Source organism: Peromyscus eremicus, chromosome 20 (assembly GCF_949786415.1).
Source record: "Peromyscus eremicus chromosome 20, PerEre_H2_v1, whole genome shotgun sequence".
In the NCBI taxonomy this organism is placed as follows: domain Eukaryota; kingdom Metazoa; phylum Chordata; class Mammalia; order Rodentia; family Cricetidae; genus Peromyscus; species Peromyscus eremicus.
In genome coordinates this window covers 24,491,993-24,502,887 of record NC_081436.1, presented here as the reverse complement: position 1 = coordinate 24,502,887, position 10,895 = coordinate 24,491,993, and the positions used below count along the sequence as shown (strand labels likewise).

The 10,895-nt window shown below is 58.7% G+C and overlaps 1 protein-coding gene across 5 annotated transcripts; it reads left to right on the top strand.

The window, feature by feature from the left end:
- Positions 1-786: 786 nt before the first annotated feature.
- Positions 787-10,576, top strand: Kctd17 (potassium channel tetramerization domain containing 17). 5 transcript variants are annotated; one of them, XM_059247203.1, is made up of 9 exons: positions 787-1,003; positions 2,093-2,201; positions 4,844-4,935; positions 5,619-5,714; positions 6,800-6,925; positions 8,128-8,221; positions 8,385-8,459; positions 8,814-8,901; positions 9,762-10,576. In XM_059247203.1, exons 1-9 carry the CDS (start codon positions 794-796, stop codon positions 9,829-9,831), a joined length of 960 nt encoding a protein of 319 aa, XP_059103186.1. In that variant the 5' UTR covers positions 787-793; the 3' UTR covers positions 9,832-10,576. The 5 variants fall into 5 exon arrangements, with proteins under 5 accessions (XP_059103186.1, XP_059103185.1, XP_059103184.1 ...); XM_059247202.1 differs by lacking the exons at positions 8,385-8,459; positions 8,814-8,901; XM_059247201.1 differs by lacking the exons at positions 8,128-8,221; positions 8,385-8,459; positions 8,814-8,901.
- Positions 10,577-10,895: the final 319 nt, after the last annotated feature.

Sequence of the window (10,895 nt, the reverse complement as noted above, 5' to 3'; positions counted from 1 at the left end):
TGGGTAGCTGAGAGGTGCAGGAAGCTGGGTGGAGAAGGTCTGGGCTTTAATGTGGGAGCCCTGGCCTGATCCTTGACAGCCCTGGGAAGGGCAGAGGAAACAGACTCCAGTAGGAAATGTACCACTGTCTCTATTCTTCTGTGGCCCCATCTGTGCCACGGTTTTGGTGGTACCAATCTGGCAGAGCTGCTGGAAGCTTAGATGAGTAATATATATATGTTCACACAGCTTTCTGGCACACAGAAATAATGTTCAGCCAGCCCTAAATCCAACTGCATGTCCTCAAAGAATTTAGGAGGAGGTAGAGGTGACTCACTGTCATCCCTGTGGTCCTCACCACACATGGGACAAAAAGAAATACTGCTGGTGTGGTTTAGCATTCGAGAGACTCTGGGTTCCATCCCCAGCAACACACATATGCACATGTGCACGCATATGCACCTGCATCTATTAAAAAGTAGGTATAGGTAAATATAGGAATCTCTGGAGGCAGAAAGTTCTTCTCAGGTCAGGCATTCCTCAGCTGGGGCCCCCGCACAAAGAACAAATGGGGGGGGGGATTAGCCGACTGGGGATCACTGTTTTCCCACAGCCCTGGCCTTCTGCAAACCAAGCAGTCTGGCCTGGCCAAAGCGAGAGACCAGGTGTCTGGCCGCCAGTAAAGGTAATGTGGGGCGGGACCTGCGGTCCGAGATGCACCAGGACAGGCGCTGCGCATCCCAGCCCTGGCTCCAGACTACAGCTCCCGGCATACCCCGCGCCTGGTACCCGCCCGCAGCCCGCGGAGGGGAGGATGCAGACACCGAGGCTGGCGATGAGGATGGAGGCCGGGGAGGCAGCGCCACCGGTGGGGGCGGGCGGCCGAGCCGGGGGCGGCTGGGGCAAGTGGGTGCGGCTGAACGTAGGGGGCACGGTGTTCCTGACCACCCGCCAGACGCTGTGCCGGGAGCAGAAGTCCTTCCTCAGCCGCCTGTGCCAAGGCGAAGAGCTGCAGTCGGATCGGGTGAGCCCTCGGACGGCGGCGTCCGGGTTCCGCGCTCTGAGGCTGTCCGGCCTGTGCGTCCCTCGGCCTCCAGCCTAGGCGGCGTAGCTTTTGTAGGATCCAGAGGCGGGAAGCCCGGGCAGGAGGAGGGGGAGGAAACGGAGCAGAGAGGGATCTCAGTGCCCATTGCCGTGACAACGGGACAGCGCGGGCCGCGGCCATTTGGAGCCTTGGAGCGCTGCCCTGGATCCGGGACGCTCCCTTGCTGTTGGCGGTACTGAGGGACCGACAAGCCCGGCCTGCCGTGCTGCCCTGGCTGACTCGAGCGTTAGGAGTTGATGCGGCTGCTTCTCCCCGCCCTTGGGGTGTGGGCAGCTGAGGGGTGCAGGGAACTGGGTGGAGGAGGCTTGGGTGTCTTGGAGCTGAGCTTAATGTGGAGAAGAGCCCTGGCCTAGAGGATACCACTTGTGGGCTCATCCTGCTCTCCCGCCAACTCCCCGCCCGAATGACCTGGGAAGAGTGGGGAGTGGGACGGACTTCTCTGCTCTGACTTTGGCCTCTTCATGTGCAAGGCCTCTGGAGTTGGCTTGTCAAAGTTCCCTGGCCCCCATTCTGTGGCCCTCTCACACTGTGTCCTTGGGTGAGTCCCCTGCTTCTTGATGGGGTCGTACTGATGCCAGTCCTGCCTCCCTGCAGGCTGCAAGTGTCCAATCAGAGAGCAGCTCCTTTGGAAACTTGCAGACATCTGGTGGATAGTGGGGTTGGCTCAGGGGGAAGCCTCCAGGAGGGAAACTTTCCGAAGAGGGAGGTTTCACTGAGTCCTGTGCTGAGCTAGGGGCCACTCAATAGTCCGGTCACACTTGATGCTCACACTTAATCCTCTGATTGTGGGGGAGAGAAGAGATGCTTCAGGAGGCCAGATGATTGGCTCAAGGTCACCCAGTCTGGAAAAGGCAGAGGCAGGGCTGGAACCCAGGGCCTGGTTGTTCATTTCACCCCCCTTCCTCTCTCCCTGCAGTCCTTTTCCAGCCTGTGGTGAGTTGAGCTTATGTGTGGGGCTGGGCTTGGGGAAGCTTGCACACCTCTCACTTCCTGTGGTCATTTCTACAGGATGAGACCGGGGCCTACCTCATTGACCGTGACCCCACCTACTTCGGGCCCATATTGAACTTCCTCAGGCATGGCAAGCTGGTGCTGGACAAGGATATGGCTGAGGAGGGTGAGTTGGTTCATTGGGCTGGTCTGGGGCTCTCTGGAGCCAACTAGAGCCTTCGGGGGAGTTCTAAAACCATTCTTACAGCCAGGGTGACATCTACTTTCCCCCATTATTTTCTGCCTGTCCTGGAGTGGGGTCCCATTCTCCAGGTCTCTGCCAGGCTGACAGACCCAAGCTGTCACTGAGTGCTGTTGGGGAAGTAATGTGGAAACAGGAAGAGGATCAAGGGAGGCAGGAAAGCCCCTGAGGCTTCCGCCACTGCCTTTGGGAAGGACCTTTCTCTCCCAAGCCTTCAGGAAGACCTGGTGTGGCCTGTGATGCTCCAGGCTGGCTGGGAGAAGAGCTGGGGCTGCCTTTGCCTTATTCTGTGTCTCCCAAGCAGGTGCTTGCCATCAGCCAGTGGACGGAGTTCCCAAAGCTGGCTGCTTCTGCAGCCCAGTGGCTTGTCAGGGGAGTTGGGGTGCTGTTCCTGGTAGGACTTCTGCCCTTTCCAGGCCTGTGGAGGCTCACATCTGGGCCCAGCTGACATGGAAACAGTGTGGAGAACAGGCCAGGGACAGGGACTACAGTCATCTTCAAATCAGCTCTCCTCTGTACACTTGAGTGTAGCTCTGGGTCAGGCCAGGCCAGCTTGGACATGTCAGTCTTCTCTGGGTCTCCACTAGTGCCTACAAAATGGGCATCATGACCCACATTTGGAAGAGTGTATGTTGGGACTGCAGATGAGTCCTGTGAATCTGTGGGTGTTTCACACAGCCCTTACTCTAGGCAGTGATCATTTCTGGCTGACCCCAATGGGGTACAGTGATCTGAAGATTCCCCAAAGGACAGGGAGATGATCACACTCAGAGCTCACTGTAGGTAGCTCACTCTACCCGGCCTACAGCTAGCTGCCTAGCAGTCCAAGGGGAACAGATCACGTGGGTGGGGCCTGGGCTCAGGAGCAGGTCCCTCTGGGAGGCTCACACTCCAGCTGCATCACAGCCAACACCTGTTTACAGGTTCTAGCTCTTCAGAGCTCTGGTGTTCTCACATCTTCAGGCGGGGTGGGGAAATATCTGGAGAGATGGATTTCAGGAGGAAGCTTACTGTGTGGCCGTGGAAATGTTAGCTAACCTCTCTGGGTCTATGAAGGGTAGTGACAGTCACTACCACACTGAGCAGTGGGAAGCACGAAGCTGCCTAGCCTGGGGTACACAGCTCAGGGTTGGAGATTTCTGTCACTCAGGCCGTGGTCCTTGCTGACTCTCCCTTCCGGCACGTATTAGTTGAGCACCCATAGAGATCACAGTGACCCCTGACCCAGTTCCAGCTGCTGTAAGGAAGTACCAGAGGCCAGGGCCCTACAACAACAGCCACTGACCCCTTCTACTCTGCAGGCTGGGATTCAGGGTCAGTGTGTTAGCCTCGAGGCTTCCGGCCTGACCCTCCTCCTGGCTGCCAACTGCTCACCTGTGTGCTGCACGCAGGCAGGGGGATTCACTGGCTGTCAGGCTCTTCTTTCAGAGCTCCCACTTCCTTGGGTTTCCATCTCATGACTCTTCCCCTTCCGCTGGCCAGAGTCCCTCTATCATGTGGCGGTTAGGTCTCAAAGGTTCAGTTTTGAGAGGGTATTAACAGTCTGTGGTAGTCCCTGTCCCCAGAGAGCCCAGCATCCCCCTGCCCTGCAGGGACTTCCTGTAGTCCAGACTCCTCAGAGTTCTTTGCACTTTACCAATTGGAGGAGGGATGGCTGACTTGATCTCTCAGATCCGTCTATAACACACAGACGGTGACATCTGCTTCCCTTGTGCCCTGGGACCATTGATGGACCGGACCCCTAAGAGCTTTACCAACAGTTATGAGTGGTAGCTGGGGGTGCCCAAAAGCTTATTGACTTTTAGTGAGGGGTCCGGGGCTCTGAAGATGGAGCTTGCCTTGGCTCTGCGGTTTACAGGTCATATGACCTTGGACAAGCTGTTTCTCTCTCAGCCTCAGTTTCCCTGGTTGTTCAGTGGACATAATGAAAGTACTCACTTCTAGTTCTGACAAGTGCCATAAAGAATGTGATGTTCCCAGCACAGGCCTGGTACTTAGCATGTGTTTGATGAATGAGGACACACCGTGGGTGGCCTAGGCCCTCTCTGTAGTATTCTAGGGCACAGTCCCAATGAGCCTTCTCTCTTGATGCCCAAAACAGCCCCAGGTTCACCAGGTACTGAGTCACATGCTCATCATGGCACAGGAAGACAGGGCTGGCTGAAGAGTGGCATCTCAGCCTCTCATGTGGGGACCAAGGGGAAAAAAATGTTCCTTTTTGTTTGGATTGGACCAGGTCTCATATAGCCTAGGCTGGCTCAACCTTGTTATGTAGCCAAGGATGTCCTTGAACTTCTCATCCTCCTGCCTCTACCTCCCAAGTGCCAGGATTACAAGTGTTTATCACCACTCGTGGTTTGTGCAGTACCGGGGATCAAACCCAGGGCTTTGGCCGTGCTAGTCTGTCACTCTACCAACTGAGCAGATCCCTAGACCTGAAATGCTCCCTCTTTCTTGGCCCCTGAACTCATAGACCCTGTCTAGGAATGTGACCAGAGCAGGAAGTGGGTCTGGGGGAGAGTGGGGCATGGAGACGGTAGAGGTGACCAGGCTGCTCTGTGTCCCAGGGGTCCTGGAGGAAGCTGAGTTCTACAACATTGGCCCCCTGATCCGAATCATCAAAGACAGGATGGAGGAGAAAGACTACACAGTGACCCAGGTTTGGAGAGAAGAAGCAGGACCAGTGGAGGGAAGGGGTGGGGGGAAGGTGAGGGGAGAGGTCCCGGGAGGCCTCCCAGGCCGCTCAGCACAGTCCCAGCCTGGATATATACTGCTAGGGTTCTGCCCCTGACTGAGCTCCTGCTGTGTGTGTGTGACCAAGGGTTATCATGCCCTTCTTTGTTTTCCTCTGTGGAAAGTAGAGATGCTCAAAGTTGCCTAGCTACCCTTGCTCACCGAGGATGCCAACAGCAGTACAATCACCCACCCGCCCCCACCCAACGCCATGCAGGATGAGTAAATGTCTACTTCATGGAGTCAGGCAGTCCCCAGTAGGTACACATGAGCTGTTGGGGCTGGCATTTCAGAGCTCGAACCCCAGGCTTCTAGGGGACAGGGTGAGACATCACCTCCCAGCCACAGGAGCTAAAGAGGTGAGGCCCTGACTCACCTGGTGACCCTGGGCAAGTAACTGAACCTCTCTGAGAGCCTCAGTATAAAAAATTCTGTAATGCATGAGGGTCTCGGAAGGAAGCATCCGGCACGTAGTAGGTATGCAGAGCGTGGCTCCCTCCTCCCTGGTGTCACTTTCTTGCCCTCCATCTAGGGTTATACGATGGGGGAAGAAGCAGCTGGATGCTGGTGACTTTAGAGGTGTTCTCCATGTGACCCTTCTGCCCACAGGTGCCACCCAAGCATGTGTACCGTGTGCTACAATGCCAGGAGGAAGAGCTCACGCAGATGGTCTCCACCATGTCTGATGGCTGGCGCTTCGAGCAGGTGGGCTGGGTACAGGGGACACCCTAAGCTTGTCCTTTTTGCAGTCTCAGCCTCCAGTCCCTCCCCCGAGCCCAAGCTCAGCGTCTTCTCGAATGGAACTAAGCAAGACTAGGAAAGGACCTGCCGGGCACAGGTGGACTGAGAAGTGGGCGGGGAACACCTGCCCCTGGGCATCCTAGTCACTGGGGGTCTGCATAGCAGCCAGTCCCTGGTCCTCAGGGACAGTTCAGGTATAGGAGACCAGAAGCACAGAGTTGAGTGGAATCCTTGCCACACCCTGGGCCTGACCTCCAGGGTCTCATGACAGACATGCACGGTGATAAGCATTCCTCTTTCCTGGAAGCCCCAGGTGATGGCTTCCCAAGGTACAAGTGTGACCAGCTGTGTCTCCAGGCCATATGCGGTTCACCACGGAGACTCCTGTTATCAGCCGCAGGGCTATGCTCTGCCTCTTGGGTTTCTAGAGGCGTAGAGCCCCCCCCCCCCCAAATGAACCCAAGGTCCAATCTGCCCTGAGAACAAGAGAAGAGCTGAGCTACTTCACTGTGCACGTAGCCCCCCAAGCCTCTTCCCACAGGAAGCTGGAGGAGAAGGCTGGGGTTCCAGGATAGTCATTGTGAGGAAGACCAAGCAGCCAGCTAGGACGGGAGGGCACCCTCTCTTCCAGCCCTGCCCTCTGTCACTCTCCTACTGGAGCAAGCCAGCTCCTCTCCCAGCCTCTGCATTCTGGGATGTGAGGTCACGGCACCTCCTTCACAAGGCCTTTGTGAAACTGAGAGAGCCATCAGGAAAGGTTCTAGTTTGGGGTAGGACCCCACCCATCGGCACTAGTGTCATACCCACTATTAGGAGAGCCACATCTACACTGGAGGTAGAGGCAGGAAGTCAGGGTCCCCCTCAACTGCATAGTGAGTTCGAGGCCCTGTCTCGGAAAACCTAGAAATGGTGTGAGCAAATCTGTAGGACCCCGGGGAGGATGTGGAGGGCTCCTGGGCTTGGTCCCTGGCCTGCGGGTCCTCCAGTAGACTACTGCCTCTCCTGCCCTCCACTGGCAGAGAGGGTGATGAGTCCTACCCTTCCCCCAGCTGGTGAACATCGGCTCCTCTTACAACTATGGCAGCGAGGACCAGGCCGAGTTCCTGTGTGTGGTGTCTAAGGAACTCCACAGCTCCCCACACGGCCTAAGCTCAGAGTCCAGCCGTAAGACCAAGGTGAGTCCCTGCCCTGTGTGAAGACAGCACCTCTCCCCCATTCTGCTGCTACGTCCTCTCTCCTGCTGCACCCACATAACGCTCATGGTCATGGTCACAGCCAACGCCATCCATCCCATGCCACTACAGTCCAGTCAGCTCACACCTTTGGCCCAGGCTGGGGAGCAGTTAGGCAGGACCATGGCAAGGGCACAGACAGGGTGGGCTTGATGCCTCTTATTCCTGAGGCCACATGGACAGGTGTTGAAGCACGAGGCAGAGCACACTGAACTAGTGGCCCAGTTGTGGCATGCTGCCCTGTACGACCTTGGGCAAGTCTCTCTTCTCACGTCTTTGCTGTATTCTCTCTGAAAGGAGAGGTGAGCGCTTTGGAGATTCCAGGCTGGAACTCCTGGGTTCTCATCTGCTGGTTTATTTCCCAGGGACTAGTGACTGCCTAAACGTCAGCCTAGGTCAAGATGGGGAAATCCCATAGTCCTACCCTTCCCTGGGCCTTTTGGAGAGCCTCCCGGAATGGTGTCATGAGCCCTATGGGCTCTGGCATTGGCAGCAAGCTCCCAAGGGCTCAGTTGGCAGCCAGCCTGTGGGGAAGAACTGAATAAGGTCCAGTACCCTTGGGCCTGCAGTGGGGCCCACACAATAGGCCCGATCCAGCTTGGGAAGGTGGAAGCTGTGCCCATGTGCAGGAGTCTTAGGAACTCTGGCTTCCTGTGTGTCCCCACTCAGCCCTGCTGTGATCCCCCTTGCCACTGCCCGGCCATGCCAGTGGCTGGCTGCTCCCTGCAAGAGTTCAGGGTGCCCTGCTGCTCTGCCTCCCTGGGTCACCAACCTGGCCCAGGCCGCCAGACACTGTTGCTGGCATCTAGATCTGGCTGGTGACTGCCCTGGGACAACCCTGGCTTCCTGCTCTGGATCCATCTTGCCAAAGTAAGGCCTTCCCAGGAGCCCACTGGCTCCTCTTCCAGCCCTTCCCGCATAGCCGGGCTCTGTAACAGCAGCCTGGCTGGTCTTGGAGCATCCCTCTTGGGCTAGAGAAGACGCACCAGCTGCTTTGGCTGCAAGCCCTCCCTCTCTCAGAGGCCCCTTTCCTCCCGCCTGCCCCTCTGTCCCGAGGTCGGGGGTCCCTGCGGACAGCAGCCCGCAGCCCCGCCCCCTCGTCAGTGTCTCCACTCTCTCTTCCCTGGTCGGCGGCGGGTGCGCAGAGCACGGACGAGCAGCTGGAGGAGCGGCGGCGGCTGGAGGTGGAGGAGGTGGAGGTGGCCCAGGTGCAGGTGGAGGCGGATGCCCAGGAGAAAGGTGCAGCCCGCCCCCAAGAGGACGATTGCTAATGACAGCCCGGGCCTCCCGCCCTCTCCCTGCTGGAGCAGCTGCCGCCGGGAACTGTGGGGGCGGGCCACCAGGGTTAGCTCAGCGCCTGGCGCCTCGCCCATAACCATCCCTCTCTCACTTTCTCTTGCAGCCCTGTCATCTCAGGATCCCGCTAACCTTTTCTCCCTCCCACCACCGCCTCCTCCTCCTCCGCTTCCTGCTGGAGGTCCTGCTTCATCTTCATCTACCTCCTCTTCCTCCTGGATCTCATCTGCACCCTGCCTCTTCCCTCTCTGCCCCTGCCCAGGTTTCCTCTCCGCCTGCTCCCGTCTCCACCCTGGGGCTGCCCTAGTCCCGGTCTCCCGTGCCCTCTCCCCGGGCCCCCTGGCCCTGCATCCCCAAGCATCCTCCTGCCTGCCGCCTCCTGCGCCCCTTCCGGCCCCTTCTGCCTCCTGGCCTGGGGAGGAGGGGCGTGGCCGCATCTGCTCTATGTCCTCCAACCCAGCAGGACACCTCTGAGGCTGGCCTTGGCCACAGGCCCCACTCTTCCCGCTTGCCTCCTCACGTTTCCTCCTTGCAGGTCCCTGTCCGCACCCTCCCAGACCCAAGCCTGAGCTTGCTGTGAGAGCTCCTCGGCCCCGCGCCCGCCCCCAGAGCTGCCGCCCCTGGTTTGTAGCCTGGCAGAGCTGGAGGGAGGGGCGGAAGCAAGGAGGGTGCTCCTAATCTTGTCTTTGGACTTGAGCCGAGCTTTTGGCTGATTCTCTCTCCACCCACCTAACTCTCTCAACTTATCTGGGCCTTGGGGTGAGGCCCCGAGAACTGACAAAGCCCAGAGGTGGAGACTCTTGTACCTGCCTGCCTGTAGTCAGTCGGCATTGGAGCCAGGCGTGGGGGAGGGGAGGACTAGCCGTGTGCCTCTGCCCCACCCACCACGCATGTCTAGAAGCTCGTGCAGCACTGCATGTGGGTACTGTGTCCCCCTAGTTCTGTGGAGTGGGTGGCCAGGCCACATGTGATGTCCCTTGGCTGATGAGTTGGCAAGAGCCTGCCAAGGATTGGAGCGTGGCAGGAAAAGACCTGATCTCTGACTGGGTGACAGTAGCCCCCAGTCAGCCCGATCTCCCTGAGTGACCTTGGGCAGGTCACTGCCTCTCTCTGGGCCACAGTTGGATTCTAAGATGGGGCGAACAGCTGCTTCCGGTGGCCCCTTTTTGCCTGGGAAAGCAGTGATCGACCCCTCCTATCCCGCCCCCTCCCCCACTGGGCTGCCACCACCACCAGCCCAAGACTGGCAGTTTCTCCCCTCCTCGGTCCTGACTCCACCTCCTTTGGGCCTCAGCCCCACCCCTCCTCCAGAGCCAGCCTGGGACTCACTTGCCTTTCTCTCTCCCTCTCTCCCTCTCTCCCTCCCCCCCCCCCTTACTCTCCCCAACTTTCCTGTCCCGGCATCCCCCTGTCCTCACCCTCCACCCTGGTTTTCTGACCCCCCTCTCCTCTTCCTCTGTCCCTCCCCTCTCTTATTTTCTAGCTATTACAAGCCAGAGGCACCCGGATGTGAGCCCCCAGATCACCTCCAGGGACTTGGGGTTCCGATCTGAAATCCTTTATTTTTGTACCACGGGGTGGGCCCCCGGCCCGAGGAGGAAGACTTGCCCTGTCCCTTGTCACTGCTGCCTGCCTCTGCCGGGCAGGGACTCAATCCTGCCTCCAGGCCCAGGCCTGGGGCCCTCGGGGACCTTGGAAGGCCTGAGGTGGGTCCTGGGCTCTCCAGGCAGAGTCACCTGCCCATGGCCAAAGTGTGGCACTGCCCACTCCTGTCTCCCAGGCCCTTTTGTCCCCTCGCCTGGGTCCCTTTGCTGCATGGCAGATACACTCCCTCCCGTCCTGTCATAGCACCTCCTTGAGCCTCTGTCTCCATGGCACCCCCTCCTCCCACCTACCTCACAGGGGTGTTGTGAGGACCAGGGAGGAAGGGGGATCCTGGAAGCCCTAAGTGTCTGGGTCTGCAGCCCGTTACCTTCTAGGGGGAGGGACTCTAGCCTGGCCCCCAAGTGGGACAATGACGGCTTCAGATACGGGGTAGGGACCATGCGAGGACTTAGCCAAGCAGGAAGGGAGGTACAGACTTGGCATCACCTTGGCGGCCCCCCCCCCCCTGTGCCACGATGTGTTTGGCGGCAGAGTGCCCTGGCGAGTCGCGAGGCTGCCCCGGGGACTTGTGATGGGGAAGGGGTCGGGTGTGATAGGGGCTGAGCTGCCCCTCCCGTGTCTCCACCACCTGGGATGGGCACACATCTGTCCGTGGTGTCCCACCCGCCATGAAATAAACCTGAATGAACAGGCCGGCCTGGCTGCCTCCCTCTTTCTCTGGGCCACTTTTGGGGACAGGGCTTAAACTCAGGTGAGGCAGACCCACTTTTCCTGGAGCCCCCTGCCACTGTCCCTGTCCTGGGTGTGTGACTAAGTCCTGTACCCAGGAGTCAGAGTTGAGGCTACCTATTCCGCCAGCAGCCCTGCTGTAGCCTAAGCCCCAGGCCACCCCTCCACTTCTGCTGTGACACCTGGCCACTCACCCTCTTGCCCCCCACGCATTCTTCCCATCTTTGTGAAGCTGGGCCGCCAGCTTCTGAGTGTCCCTATACCATCCGAGATGCACTAAGGT

Bases quoted from the DNA above. Each gene is read 5' to 3' on its own strand.
- Kctd17 (XM_059247202.1), top strand. From the start codon at position 794: ATGCAGACACCGAGGCTGGCGATGAGGATGGAGGCCGGGGAGGCAGCG. The intron at 4,936-5,618 runs GTTTGGAGAGAA...TTCTGCCCACAG, and splicing joins AAGACTACACAGTGACCCAG to GTGCCACCCAAGCATGTGTA. The intron at 8,222-9,761 runs GTGCAGCCCGCC...CTTATTTTCTAG, and splicing joins GGCGGATGCCCAGGAGAAAG to CTATTACAAGCCAGAGGCAC.